The 15757-nt window shown below is 36.5% G+C and overlaps 1 protein-coding gene across 1 annotated transcript in view; it reads left to right on the top strand.

Annotated features, from left to right (window-relative positions):
- LOC128654636 (myosin-3) overlaps positions 1–15757 on the top strand; it is a 156585-nt gene that overhangs the window by 54105 nt on the left and 86723 nt on the right. The window contains exons 17-20 of the mRNA XM_053708659.1: positions 5377–5444; positions 9908–9995; positions 10084–10201; positions 11726–11849. Coding sequence (XP_053564634.1) covers positions 5377–5444; positions 9908–9995; positions 10084–10201; positions 11726–11849 — 398 coding nt within the window. The remainder of the gene's footprint in view (positions 1–5376; positions 5445–9907; positions 9996–10083; positions 10202–11725; positions 11850–15757) is intronic.

Raw genomic sequence — 15757 nt, 5'->3', positions numbered from 1 at the left:
CTAGTTAGTAAATAGTTATTAACTATTTACTAACTACCTAGTTAAAATAAATACAAACTTACCTGTGAAATAAAACCTAAGCTGCCTTACACTAAAACCTAACATTACAAAAATAAAAAACACTAAAAGTACAAAAAATAAAAAAACCTAGCATTACAAAAAATAACAAACAAAATTATCCAAAACAATAAAATTATTCCTATTCTAATACCCTGTTTAAAAAATAAAAATAAATGAGCCAATAGGAATTAGAGCTGCTAAAATCCTATTGGCTGTTCAAACCAGCCAATAGGATGAGAGATACTGAAATTCTATTGGATGATTTGAATAGCCAATAGAATTTCAGTAGCTCTCATCCTATTGGCTGATTTGACCAACCAATAGGACTTTAGCAACTCTAATTCCTATTGGCGGATTTAAAATTTTCAGCCAATAAGAATGCAATGGTACCGCCAGTATAAAAGGGGTACCTTGCATTTGAATCCTCAGTGTGCGACGGACAATCGCATGAAGAGGACCTCCATGTCAGATTGATGGAACTCCACCTGGACCTACGCCTTGGATCTCCGCCTTGGACCTTTGCCTGGAACTCCGCCTTGGACCTCCACCTTAGATCTTCACCGGGACCTTTGCCTTAGACCTTCGCCTGGACTTCCGCCTCCGGCATCGACTGCTCCACTGCCGCAGGGATGAAAAAGATGCCGGTCCCACGATGGATGAAGATGGAGCCAGCGGGATGAAGATCCTTCAACTGGGACTTAAGCAACTGTGAGTACCTAAAGAGGGGTTAATGTTAGGTTTTTTTAAGGTTTGTTGGGGTGGGTTTTTTTTTTAGATTAGGGTTTGGGCAAGCTGAATGCCCTTTTAAGGGCAGGAAAAAGAGCTTAATGCCCTTTTAAGGGCAATGCCCACACAAATGCCCTTTTCAGGGCAATGGGTAGCTTAATTTTTTTTAGTTAGTTATGAGTTTTATGTAACAGTTTTGTTGCGTAAAACTCATAACTACTGGTCTCAGATGGCGGTACGGACCTTGTCGTTATAGGGTGTAATGCAAGCTTTTTAGCCTCACCGCAAAAACTGGTAGCGCTATGTGACTCCCATGAAAAAACGTGATTTTGTGCGTGACTGATGTTGCTTTACAGGCTAAAAGACTTGCGGTACAGCTATACCGTCAAGACTCGTAATGGCTGCGTTGCTGTTTTAACGCTGAAATAGCCATTTTTTTCAGGGTTAAAACACGAACGCAAAACTCGTAATCTAAGTTATAGTTAGTTAAAATTGCATGCCATATTTAAATCATGAAAGATTAATTTTGACTAGACTGTCTCTTTTTTATTTAGGAAATGCCTTTAAGTAAATGTCCCCAGCTGCAAAATTACATTGTTTACATCTTGTTGAATAAATTAGCTCTTCCCTATTTTATATATTTTCTGTCGCACCAACCTCTGACACACACATGAAGGAGAAGACTGATTTTACTGGAGGTCACATCCTGGTGTGGTCATATGTCCCTCTCTACCCATAAAGACAGCAAGTTACCACTAGAGTCCCAATCATTGACTTCCTGTTTCATTTTAAATTAGCTTCTGGATACTTTGCTTCTTTAACTGAAAAACCCCCCAACATTGATTATTTATTTTTTCTGGATTTGCTGTACATCTGCATATCGTTTAAGTTCCACTTCCTTCAGTGAGCATGAAGTGGCTGCTGAACCTGAATCAGATATATTGAAATATGTATTTATGAATAACTAGAACATATTTTTCTATGTGAAGTACTTTGAAATGTGAAATATTAATATTTAATGTCAGGTTAGTGCACTTGAGAAAATACGATCGTGTTTGCACGATTTTTGGGGATTTTTCACGCTCCATTGAAGTTTGTGGGGAATAAGTTAACGTGGTCAAGATATTACATGTTTGGATTTTTGGGCGCGTCGGGTTAGCACTCGTGCAAAGACTTTTTACTTTCAACTTGCAATAAACACGCTACCAACGTGTGTAAAAAGCTTTCTTTTGGCGGAGTAAATGCACGAGCAGGAGAAATAAATAGCACTCCACTCGTAATCTAGATCTTTGAGAGCAAAGGAGTGACCATAGAGCTACCCCTCAAATGTGCTGCCCCCTTTAAATCCTGCTAGGCACTCATCTAGATGGCCTAGGGCCAAAACACACCCCTGCATTTACTGTTAAAGGAACAGTCTAGTCCAAAATAAACTTTCATGATTCAGATAGGGCATGTCATTTTAAACAACTTTCCAAATTACTTTTATCATCAATTTTGCTTTGTTCTCTTGGTATTCTTAGTTGAAAGCTTAACCTAGAGAGGCTCATATGCTAATTTCTTAGACCTTGAAGGACGTCTCTTATCTAAATGCATTTGACATTTTTTTAACACTAGAGGGCATTAGTTCATGTGTGCCATATAGATAACATTGTGCTCAGGCACGTAGAGTTACCGAGGAGTCAGCACTGATTGGCTAAAATGAAAGTCTGTCAAAAGAACTGAAATAAAGGGCAGTTTGCAGAGGCTTAGATACAGGGTAATAACATAGGTAAAAGGTATATTAATATAACTGGGTTGGTTATGCAAAACTAGAGAATGGGTAATAAAAGAATTATCTATCTTTTAAAACAAAAACACAATTCTAGTGTAGACTGTACCTTTAACATTTAAATATCCAAAGTTTTATTCAAATATTGAATTTTTACATTTGAATATTTATTGTAACCTACTATTTGTAGGTAACATTTGAATATTGATTCCAACTGACTTAAACTGAAGGCTATATGATATGAATACAATTTAAATCTTAAATATTATATGAAGAAAATATAACTTTATTTTTCAAACATATAACATTGATTTAATACAAATGTGGATAACCTATGTGCTCCACTAGAAAAGCGAAATTTGCTCGGCCTGGCTATTAGAAAGTCTGATAACATTTATTTTCCTGCTCTGCTTTGTTTTAAAGGGACAGTCTACACCAGAATTTTTATTGTTTAAAAAGATAGATAATCCCTTTATTACCCATTCCCTAGTTTTGCATAACCAACACAGTTATATAAATACACTTTTTACCTCTGTGATTACCTTGTATCTAAGCCTCTGCAAACTGCCCCCTTATTTCAGTTCTTTTGTCAGACATCCATTTTAGCCAATCAGAGCTGGCTCAATGGAACTCCATGTGCATAAGCACAGTGTTATCTATATGACACACATGAACTAACACCCTCTAGTAGGGAAAAACTGTCAAAATGCCCTGAGAGAAGAGGTGGCCTTCAAAGGCTTAGAAATTAGCATATGAACCTCCTAGGTTTAGCTTTCAACTAAGAATACCAAGAGAACAAAGCAAAATTGGTGATAAAAGTAAATTGGAAAATTGTTTAAAATTACATTCTCTATCTGAATCATGAAAGTTTATTTTTGACTAGACTGTCCCTTTAAGAGCAGTTGTGAAACACTTTAAAGCATTGCTTTATACACAGGCAATCTCCCTAAAACTTTGTTTCTAATCTTCCCAAAATGTTGCTTTACTATGCTTATTTTTTTTTATTTTTTTTAAATATCGTAGAGAAATTTTAGTATATTAAAACATACAAATATTAAAAAACAAACATAATAAAAGCAGAAAAATAAATATATAATTTAAATATTTTTCTAAATTACACATATATTTCTTATTAACAGGAACTTCTACAAAAATATCTAAAAAATACCTTTACTTTGCAAATCTGAAAAAAAGGTACAATTTCTGAAATGCTCATCATCACCTGTATTTAAAATTGTTATATAAACCTCACCCCCATCTTCAAGAAATGTTCTAGTCTCTCAGAGTAGTATTGTATCTCTCATTGATCATTTGCAACCACAATATGGGTTAGATTACAAGTGGCTCGCTAACTTTTGCGCACGTGGCAGAAATAGTACGCGTATTACGAGTTAAGAGTAAATGCATTTGCTTGAGCACAATCAAATTTAACATACGTTGAGTTAGCGTGACTTCAGAGCTCGCGTAAATGGTAAGGGAAGAAAAAAAAAGTATAAAATACAACATCATTTTTTGTAAAAGTACAGTTACATTCATATAAACAGTGTTTCATAAAAATATTAAATAAGGTATAAGGTGCTTAAAAAGGGTTGCAAAGGGCTTTAACATAACATAATTCCAATGTTCTTCACATAGGGGAATATGTTCTAAGTATTTTCACATAGTTATTCCTATATACTGTATATATATATATATATATATATATATATAGTAAATACAATTAGGTGTATATGTATGTGTGTATATATATATATATATATATATATATATATATATATATATATATATATATAGAGAGAGAGAGAGAGAGAGAGAGAGAGACAGAGAGACAGAGAGAGCGAGAGAGAGACAGAGAGACAGAGAGAGAGAAAAATTTATTTTACCAAAAAAATCATCAGAAATATTTATTTAAGAAGGAAATTTGGAATGGGAAATATTCATATTTCATGTTGGGTTTAGCACTCTTGAAAAAACGCAGTTAGCGAGAGTATGGGTATTAGGGTATTTTTGGAAGTTTTTTGTGCGCCATTGAAGTCTATGGGAAAATATGTTAACGCGGTTGCAATATTCGAAGTTCAACTTTTTGCTCACGTCAGGTTCTTTGTTTAAGCGCAAACTTTTTTCTTTCGATATGTAATGCGATCGCAACCCGACGCAAACAAAAAGCCTCTGCCTAGCACAGTTAACGCGCAAGCGGGAGCGCAAAATAGCACTCCATTCGTAATCTATCCCTAAATGTTTTACATTTCTTAACAGAGATGCATTTAATTTACAATCTAAACCTTAAAGGTACATGAAACCAGATAGAGAATGCCATTTTAAATAACTTAACAATTTACTTCTATTTTGTAATTTGTTCAGTTGTCTTGGTATCCCTTTTAGAAATAGATACTTAGGAAGGCTCAGGAGCTACTGATTGGTGGCTGCACATATATGCCTCATGTTATTGGTTCACCCAATGGGGCCGATTGATTAAGTGTCTGGCTGAAATTATCCGCTGTAACTATCATGTCCGCCAGACAAATGCAGACAGCAACAAAGCAAATTTGATGATTAAAGTATGATGAAGTAAATTGGAAAGTTGCATAAAATTGCATGCCCTATCTTTGTCATGAAAGTTTAATATTGACTAAACCGTCCTTTTATTTGTGATTCTCTGATATTCATCGCATACATCGAATTCTTAACAATTTTTATGTTTATATATATATATATGTTTTACCTTAAGCCCTACATATGTAACTTTTTTCTAATGCTTAATTAAACACTGTAGTTTGTATTTAAATGAACTTTAATCATCAAGATCCTGTTATGTATTTTAGAGGAAAAAGCTAAAAAGGGAGCAAAAAAGAAGGGCTCATCTTTCCAGACGGTCTCTGCACTCTTTAGGGTAAGTGGTTTCTTGTTGAGCAATGTAAAAAGTAGCTGGCTATTCTAACATTTATAGCAGAGATCACCAACCTTTTTTGTTTTGCAACATTCTTCTTGAATCTTCATATAAAACCTTATATAGTTTATGTAGGCCTGTGTCTCCATGGGACAGTCTACACCGTAGTCATCTGAAAGTCTTACCTTAGATTAAGCTACAAATAGCCTCCCCTTTTTTATATCATGCAACAGGAATGGTAAAAAAGTTATTTTAAAATGAATATTGTTATTGGCCATTTTTAAATGGCTGCCAAGCCCCGCACACTGATGACTTCACAATCTGGGCTACATAAGGCGTCCAATCACAAACGCGTCAGCTGTTATCATCAGACTGCAACTTTTCAAGCTTGAATTGTGCCCATTTGTTGGATTTCTGGTTTTAATCGGTTTAGAATAAAGGTGAAGTTTTATACCTAAATTTGTGCCCTCTGTGCTCCTTTCTTGGATTGATGTAGTCCAATCACAAAAGGCTCAACAGACTGTCAATGCTATTCAGCTTGATGTATTCCAGATCATGATGTCATCAGTGGGTGGAGCTTGGCAGAAACACTATTCCTTTTAAAATAAACTTTTTACTGTTCCCACTGCATGATATAGAAAGGAGTACAGGAGGCTATATGCAGCTTAATCTAAGGTAAGACTTTAAGATGACTAAGGCGTAGACTGTCCCTTTAAGCTATCTAAGGGTGACAATAAATCATATATAATATAAAGAACTTCAAAGTTGAGGTCAACAAAATATAAACATTCATCATTTATTTGTATAGTATGTAAACAATTAAAATGGATGTGCATTTGAGTTTACAGAACACAGTGAGAACGAGTACACAGTTTATATATGTTGCTAAGCAACACCAGTTTATTAGTGTGAGCTGTGAAACTGAGAAAAATGTTTGGTAGCCTATGGAGATGTCAAGGTCATTAATGCTAAAATAGTGACTATTTCTTGCTTTACATGCATTACTTTATAATACCTCACAACAGTCTATTTTCTAAAACCATGACCAAAAGGCAGGTTAAAATGGAATACTGTATTTCAGTGCTTATTAGACTGGGGGGTTGGGACCCTTGTGGGATTCCTTACATATTTTTGGGAGTCCCACAAGATTTGATTAAGTAAAATAAATGTGATACAAATAGAGTTATTTCAATAATTATGTTTCTCAGATTACCAAAATGGCTATAAATAATGAACATTGATATTGAGTAAAGGATATAGTTTATAATGTATGTTTACATGCACAAAATATTTGTTTTCCAACATGCTTTATAAATTGAGAAATCTCGTATCCAATCTATAAGTAAAACAGAGAATCAGATTGCCAGTTTGCCACCTAGTGTAGTATTATTCACACAAAGGTGTGCAACACAGTTAAAAGATCGTTTGTTTTAAAAACATTAAAATAACAAAGCTTAAAATCAAAATATCTGTGATATAGTCACTGTGGGATAAGTGGCAATATGCAAGTTAGCAGATTCTTGCTGCCAATGTGGGACTGAGTTTTGGCATCAGTACCAATACAGTTTTTCACTCACAAACAAACAGTCTTTCCATAACCACACCTCCGTACATGACTTCACAGGATCTGACCAATCCAACGGATTATGTACTGGGAATGTGTGTTGTGAGTGTTTGTGAGATACTTTTTTTCCATATTTTGCTTAAAGTGAAGGTAAATTTTGACGAATTAGTGCCCGGTTTTTAATAATCCTTTTTAAAACAAGAGTACTTTAATTCATCAAAATTGACATTTCAAGCGTTTTCTTCAAAAACATACTTTTTAATCCTGAAAGTTGCTCCATCGATTCCCCCGGCCATCGGAAGCCTCTGCTTACGTCAGAAATGATTAATCCGGCTTCCTCCAATCACAACTTTCCCCCGGGTGGATCATGGCCTGAGGGAACGCCGTGATTGGATTAACCCGGATTCGTCATTTTGGACCCGCAAAGAGGGCTTGCGACGGGCGGAGGAATCGGTGCAGCGGCTCTCAGTTTTTTTAAGAAAATGTTTGAAATGTCAATTTTGATTAATTAAAGTGCCCTTGTTTTTAATAGGATTATTAAAAACCGTGCACTGATTCGTCAAAATTGACCTTCACTTTAATGTGTGGGAGGCACATAACTCATTTTCCACCTCTTCAAATGAGTGGGCGTTGTTCATTGTCACACAGAGGGAAGAAGCCAACATGGATGGTTCATGGATTTAGACATTGAGTCCAAGGGGTAGATTTATGAAATGTCGGACAGACATGATTCGCTGAGGCGAACATGTCCGACCGACATCGCTAAATGCAGACAGCATACGCTGTCGGCATTTATCATTGCACAAGCATTTCTGGTGAAATGCTTGTGCAATGCTGCCCCCTACACATTTGTGGCTAATCAGCAGCTAGCAGGGGTGTCAATCATCCCGATCATATATATTTATATTTGATCAGGATGATTGCTGTATGCCACCTCAGAGGTGGCAGATGAGTTAAAGGGACATGAAACCCAAAATGTTTCTTTCATGATTCAGATAGAGAATACAATTTTAAACAACTTTCCAATTTACTTCTATTATTTAATTTGCTTCCTTCTCTTGTTATCCTTTGCTGAAAGGTTTATCTAGGCAAGCTCAGGAGCAGCAGAGAACCTAGGTTCTAGCTGATGATTGGTAGCTGCATATATATATATATCGATTGTGATTGACTAACCCATGAGTTCAGTTAGAAACCATTACTGCATTGCTGCTCCTTCAACAAATGATACCAAGAGAATGAAACAAAATAAATAATAGAAGTACATTAGCAAGTTGTTTAAATTTGTATTCTCTATCTGAAACATGATGTGGAAGCAGCTGCATCCGCAGCATAATAAATCTGCCCCCAAATGTTAGTGATTTGCAATAGCTACAAAAGTTTAATTTACTTATTGTTGCTAATAATCCCCTCACTTGTGTGGTATGTTGATGTATAAAAAAAAACAATTGTATTCTCATCTGACACAGGGTTTGTTTTGAATGATATTATAGTAATGGGTGCTGCAAAACAAATTTCCATTTCAAAAAGGGGTCACAGATGGAAAAATCTCTGCTGTATATTGCATATTTATATTTACAGTACATATTATTACATGTAACATATTTATTTTTACAACATGTCATGCTAGTTGGTTTGCACAAGAGATCTTTGGTGATCATCCACTGGACTTGGCTAATGTTTCAGTTACAGGAAACACTAAAAACAGACTTTGGAGACGCATATATAGTGCCATATATATATATATATATATATATATATATATATATATATATATATATATATATGTATAAAGGTACATTTTTGCACATGTAATATTTCCAGAGCCCAATTAAGGGCTAGATTTTGAGTGGAGTGCAAATTTGCATCGCATGGAAACTTTACGCTCACGAGAGCACGCTGCCATAGACTCCAATGGGAGCCTCGTTCTGATGCTCATAGACACAGCAAAGAACATGGCGCACCACAGAGGGCAAGTCGCACAGTGTTGGGCTGCATATTTAAAATATATATGTTAATATATGAATATATACATAAATATTTATGTGTTTATATGTGTATATACACATATTAGCACATAAATATATGTATATAAGCATATACATATATATTTATAGAGAAAACACAGTCCCCATAGACAGCAATATAAAAGCACTCTTCAGTGCCGTTTTTTTCTAACACCCTATATCCGCTCACTTTAGCCCCTTATAACTGCTTTGTGTAGTTATTTAAAAAAAAAAGGTCATATTTTTAATTTTTAATAAAGGATATGTACTCTTTATTTGGGAGGCCATTGGGGACATTTTTTTAATTAACCAGAGGTCCAACCTCTCGTTAAAAGTGCTACCGTGATGAGCTTGAGTTAGCATTAACCAGCCACTTGTAATGGCTGGTTATTAAACGTGCTCCCGTAAAAAAGGACAAATTTGCCCCTTTAAGGGCGCACATTAAATTAGTGCTCCACTTGTAATCTATCCCTAAGTATCTGCTAATTCTAAAAGTGACAAGTGGTAATGCATGTTATAATTTATTACACAGCCTCTTAGGTACAGATCTAGCACATGCATAAGAATGAGGATGACAATGCCAGCGAGTGTGCATGCAGGTGTGCAAGCAAATAGCAGGAGTTTGTGAAGCAAATGTTCACGTGTCTATGGACACTACAGTTAGTGGACAAATACAGATAAGAAAATCTGCGTTCAAAACAACACCCATAGTTTAGGTTCGGATATGCAGAAGCACAAGAAATTTAAAGATGCATCACAAACTGGCAATTAATTCCATAAATAAACTTTGCACATCACTAATACTTTCATGTTCATCTTAAAATACTTGTTGAGGTTTTAAACTGCCCCTTTTACTACATCTATATATCGGTCTAGCAATAATAACCTCTCTCCTGCAGGAAAACTTAAATAAACTGATGTCAAATTTGAGGTCCACACATCCTCATTTTGTAAGGTGCCTTATCCCTAATGAGACCAAAACACCAGGTAATATGGCTATCTATATGTTCTATACTGTGTGATAAATGTAAACACGTCTCTCTAAAGAGTCCTCTAAATGTATGTTATCATACAGGTGAAATGGACCACCATCTAGTACTGCACCAGTTGAGATGCAACGGAGTTCTTGAAGGGATCAGGATCTGCAGGAAAGGATTTCCCAGCAGAATTGTGTATGCTGATTTTAAACAAAGGTATATTTCAAACTACATATCTAAGCATGCAAAATGTAGCCATGGAACTCTAGGAAAATGTTTTCTATTAAATTTGACCTTTGTATTAGAACCTAAACTTTTAAAGCAATCAGACCAGACAAAGATAAAAGTGGTGGAATATAAAAGGATTATATATTGTTATTATGAATAAATATTATTTGGTTACCTAAAGGTTTATAGAGAATTGGTGATTAATAGGGATGGGCGAATGAGTTTATATCCGAATTCGAATGTTAGAACAAATGTTATTGTATAAATTCGATTTACATAATAGAATGTTGATAAGAACGAATATTCTTTAAAATTCGGTTTTCAAATGTTGTTTACAGTTTTCGAATGTCACATTCGAATTCGAATGACACATTCGAATTCAGATGTCACATTCAAATTCAAATGTCACATTCGAATGTCACATTCAAATTTGAATATTACATTTATTAAACACAATTGTAGACTAGAAACCCTATTTCGAATGTCACATTCGAATCGAATGTCACATTCGAATTTGAATATTACATTTATAAAACACAGTATAAGACTAGAAATACTATTTCAAATTTGAATGTCACATTCGAATCGAATATCACATTCGAATCGAATATCACATACGAATCGAATATCACATAGACTAGAAATACTATTTCAAATTCGAATGTGACATTTGAATGTAGCATTCAAATTCGAATATTACATTTATTAAACACAGTTGTAGACTAGAAATACTATTTCAAATTTGAATGTCACATTCAAATTCGAATATTACATTTCAAAATTGAATGAATACATAGCTAAACATTCTATTGTTCGAGTGAATATTTTCGAATTTTATTGAAAAATTCGAAAACGAAAATTCGAAAATAGAATGTTAGAATGTTATATAAACATTCGAAATTTGATTTGAACGAACGAATGTATCAAAATTCGTTTTAAATTTTGAATTTTTAGAAACTTTCGCCCATCCCTAGTGATTAATACATCTATGGGCAATTAAGGGTTCTTTAAGAATGATTAAGAGAATGGTAGAGGGAAGTAATATTGCCTTATAAAAGCTTCAAATTGCCATGTATTATGGTTAAATTATAATAGATATGTATCTATCCGCAAGCACGGCTATTGGCTAAGAGGTGGAAATGTCACCTCACTGAAAAAATAGCATTTTGCATGGGCGGCTGGAGCCGCTCAGCTTGGCATAAACTGCAGGCAAATAATGGAATTTTCAGCATGGAGTATTTTCTACTTCATGACTGAAAGTCCAATTTATTTATAGCGCTGGTAAATTCTAGCGTTTCAAAAACTCTAGGATTTACCATCATTTTAAGGGGTTAAACATTTTTCTAAATGCTACTCCTGAGCCTACTCTTCAACAAAGGATACTAAAAGAATGCAAAGTGAATTTGATAAAAGAAATAAACTGGACAGTTGTTTAAATTACATGCATCTGATTCACTAAAGTTTAAAACTGAATTTACTGTCACTTTAAATATGTTTTATTTGTTTTCAAAGGTACCGAATTTTAAATGCAAGCGCCATCCCAGAAGGGCAGTTTATGGACAGCAAAAAAGCAAGTGAAAAGCTACTGGGGTCCATTGACATCGATCACACCCAATATAAATTTGGACACACTAAGGTAACAATAAAACACAACATATTCACTGAGGTCACAGTCAGTGGTTAGGGGCAATTAAAAGAGCAGTGGGTTTATTTAAAGGGTCAGGAAATCCAACCATTTTCTTTCATGATTCAGATAGAGAATACAATTTTAATGATTCAATTTGCTTTGTTCTTATGTTATTCTTTGTTGAAGAGATATCTAGATAGATAACATGCATGCCTAGAGCACTTCATGACAGGAAATAGTGCTGCCATCTAGTGCTCTTGCTAATTTATATCATTGTGTAGACATGTGCCTGCTCTTGAACTTATCGTCCTGCTTTTCAACCAAGGATAACAAGAAAGCAAAGACACTTTGATAATAGAAGTAAAGTGTTTACAATTGTATGCTCTGTCTGAATCATGAAATCATTTTTTGGGTTTCATGCCCCTCTAACTGCAAGCTCTGGGGCAAATAATCTTTGATCTATACTATATAAATATATATATATATATGAAAAGTAAGATTTAATTACAATTAACTTTCATTGCTCATAGTTTCCCATCTGGAATAATAAAATGTATGCTTACCTGATAAATGTCTTTCTTCCCAGACATAGAGAGTCCACAACGTCATTCCAATTACTAGTGGGATATTCACTCCTGGCCATCAGGAGGAAGCAAAGAGCAACCCAGCAGAGCTGTTAAGTGTCACTTCCCTTACCCATAACCCTGAGTCATTCGGCCGAAGGGAAATGGAAAAAGAAGATAACACAAAGGTGTAGAGGTGCCTGAGGTTTAACAAAAAAATGCTGTCTTAAATAAGGGTGGGGTTCTGGACTCTCCATGTCCTGAAAGAAAGAAATTTATCAGGTAAGCATAAATATTGTTTTCTTTCCTAAGACATGGAGAGTCCACAATGTCATTCTAATTACTAGTGGGAACCAATACCCAAGATAGAGGACAAGAAATGAACAGGGAGGGAAAGCAAGACAGGCAGACCTAAACAGAAGCTACCATCGCTTGAAAAACCTTTCTCCCAAAAGAGGCCTCAGCCAAGGCAAAAGTATCAAATTTGGAAAATTTGGAAAAAGTATGCAGAGAGGACCATGTTGCCACCTTGCAAATCTGTTCCACAGAAGCTTCATTTTTGAAAGCCTAAGAAGAGGAGACAGCCCTAGTGGAATGAGCCATAATTCTCTCAGGAGGCTGCTGTCCAACTGTCTCACAAGCAAAACGAATCACACTTCTCAACCAGAGGGAAAGCGAAGTAGAAGTAGCCTTCCTGAGAAACAAACAAACAGGGCAGAAGACTGACAAAAATCTTTAGTAGCCTGTAGGTAAAATTTCAGAGCATGCAAAACGTCCAAGTTATGCAAAATACGCTCCTTATGAGAAGGATTAGGATAAAAAGGAAGAAACAACAATTTCCTGATTAATGTTTCAATCCAAAACCACCTTAGGGAGAAACCCCAATTTAGTATGAATGACCACCTTATCCTCATGAAAAATAAGGTAAGGCGAATCACACTGCAGAGCCGATAGTTCAGAAACTCTGCAAGCAGAGGAAATTTCAATAAGAAACAAAACTTTCCAAGATAACAACTTAATATTTACAGAATGCATTGGCTTAAACGGAGCCTGCTGCCAAACTCTAAGAACTAGGTTAAGGCTCCAAAGAGGAGCAACAGGTTTAAACACAGGCCTGATTCTGACCAAGGCCTGACAAAAAATGTAACATCTGGCACATCCGCCAGACGTTTGTGTAAAAGAATAGACAGTGCAGAAATCTGACCCTTCAGATAACTGACTGACAAACCCTTCTCCAGATCTTAGTGAAGAAAAAATAAAATTCTAGGAATCATGACTCTGCTCCAAGAGAAGCCCTTCGATTCACACCAATAAAGGTATTTGTGCCATACCTTATGGTAAATTTTGCGAGTAACCGGCTTGCGAGCTTGAAGCATGGTATCAATAACTGACTCAGAAAATCCACGCTTAGACAAAACTAAGTGTTCAATCTCCAAGCAGTCAGCTTCAGAGAAACTAGATTTGGATGGAGGACAGGACCCTGCGCTAGAAGGTCCTTCCTTAGAGGTAGCTTCCAAGGTGGAAGGGAAGACATCCTCACCAGGTCTGCAAACCAAATCCTGCAAGGCCATACAGGAGCTATCAGAATTACAGATGCTCTCTCCTGTTTGATACAAACAATGACTCATGGAAGGAGCACAAATGGAGGAAACAGGTATGCTAGACCGAAGTCCCAAGGAACCGCCAGAGCATCTATCAGGGCGGCCTGAGGATCTCTTGACCTTGAACCATACCTTGGAAGCTTGGCATTCTGATGAGACGCCATCAGATCCAACTCTGGTGATTAATACGTTTATGGGCAATTAAGGGTTCTTTAAGAATGATTAAGAGAATGGTAGAGGGAAATAAGATTGCCTTAAAAAAGCTTCAAATTGACATGTATTATGGTTAAATTATAATAGATATGTATCTATCTATAAGAGGTGGAAATGTCACCTCATTGAAAAAATAGCATTTTGCATGGGCGGCTGGAGGTGCTCAGCTTGGCATAAAATGCAGGCAAATAATGGAATTTTCAACTTCATGACTGAAAGTCCCCTTTATTTATAGCGCTGGTAAATTCTAGCATTTCAAAAACTCTAGGATTTACCATCATTTCAAGGGGTTAAATATTTTTCTAAATGCTTCTCCTGAGCCTACTCTTCAACAAAGGATACTAAAAGAATACAAAGTGAATTTGATAATAGAAATAAACTGGGGTCCATTGACATCGATCACACCCAATATAAATTTGGAGGAAAGGACCCTGCGTTAGAAGGTCCTTCCTTAGAGGTAGCTTCCAAGGTGGAAGAGAAGACATCCTCACAGGTCTGCAAACCAGATACTGCAAGGCCATACAGGAGCTATCAGAATTACAGATGCTCTCTCCTGTTTGATACAAACAATGACTCATGGAAGGAGCACAAACGGAGGAAACAGGTATGCTAAACCTAAGTCCCATGGAACCACCAGAGCATCTATCAGGGTGGCCTGAGGATCTCTTGACCTTGAACCATACCTTCGAAGCTTGGCATTCTGATGAGATGCCATAAGATCCAACTCTAGCACCCTCCACTTGAGGGTTAACCTGGAGAACACTTCTGGATGGAGAGCCCACTCCCCAGAATGAAAGGTCTGTCTGCTCAGAAAATCTGCCTCGCAGTTGTCCACTCCTGGAATGTGGATGGCAGATAGAAGACAATTGTGAGCCTCCGCCCACTGAATAATCCGAGTGACCTCATTTATGGCCAAGGAAATCCGAGTTCCTCCCTGGTGGTTGATGTAAGCCACTGAAGTGATGCTGTCTGACTAGAATCTGATAAACCGGGCTAAGGAAAACTGAGGCCAAGCCATGAAGGCATTAAGGCATTAAAGATCGCTCTCAACTCCAAGATGTTTATGGGGAGAGAAGACTCCCGAGTACATAGGCCCTGAGCCTTTAACGAGTCCCAGACTGCTGCCCAGCCTAGCAGGCTGGAGTCCATGTTCACAATCACCCAGGAGGGTCTCCAGAAGCAAATGCCCTGAGACAGATGATCCTGAGAAATCCACCATGAGAGAGAGTATCTTGTTAATGGACCCTGATCTATCTTCTGAGATAAATCTGAATGGTCTCTGTTCCATTGCCTGAGCATGCATAGTTTTAAAGCTCTCAAATTGAATCAAGCAAAAGGGATGATGTCCATGGAAGCGACCATCAGACCAATTACCTCCATGCATTGAGCCACTGATGGATGAACAGTAGCCTGGAGAGAGAGGCAGAAAGAGAGAAGTTTTGATTTTCTGACCTCCATCAGAAAAATCGTCATAGATAGGGAATCTATGATGGTCCTTAAAAAACAAACCCTTGTAGTTGGAACAAGGGAACTCCTCTCC

The sequence above is a fragment of the Bombina bombina genome, chromosome 1, assembly GCF_027579735.1.
Source record: "Bombina bombina isolate aBomBom1 chromosome 1, aBomBom1.pri, whole genome shotgun sequence".
Lineage (NCBI taxonomy): Eukaryota > Metazoa > Chordata > Amphibia > Anura > Bombinatoridae > Bombina > Bombina bombina.
This window is presented reverse-complemented; position numbering and strand designations above follow the sequence as displayed.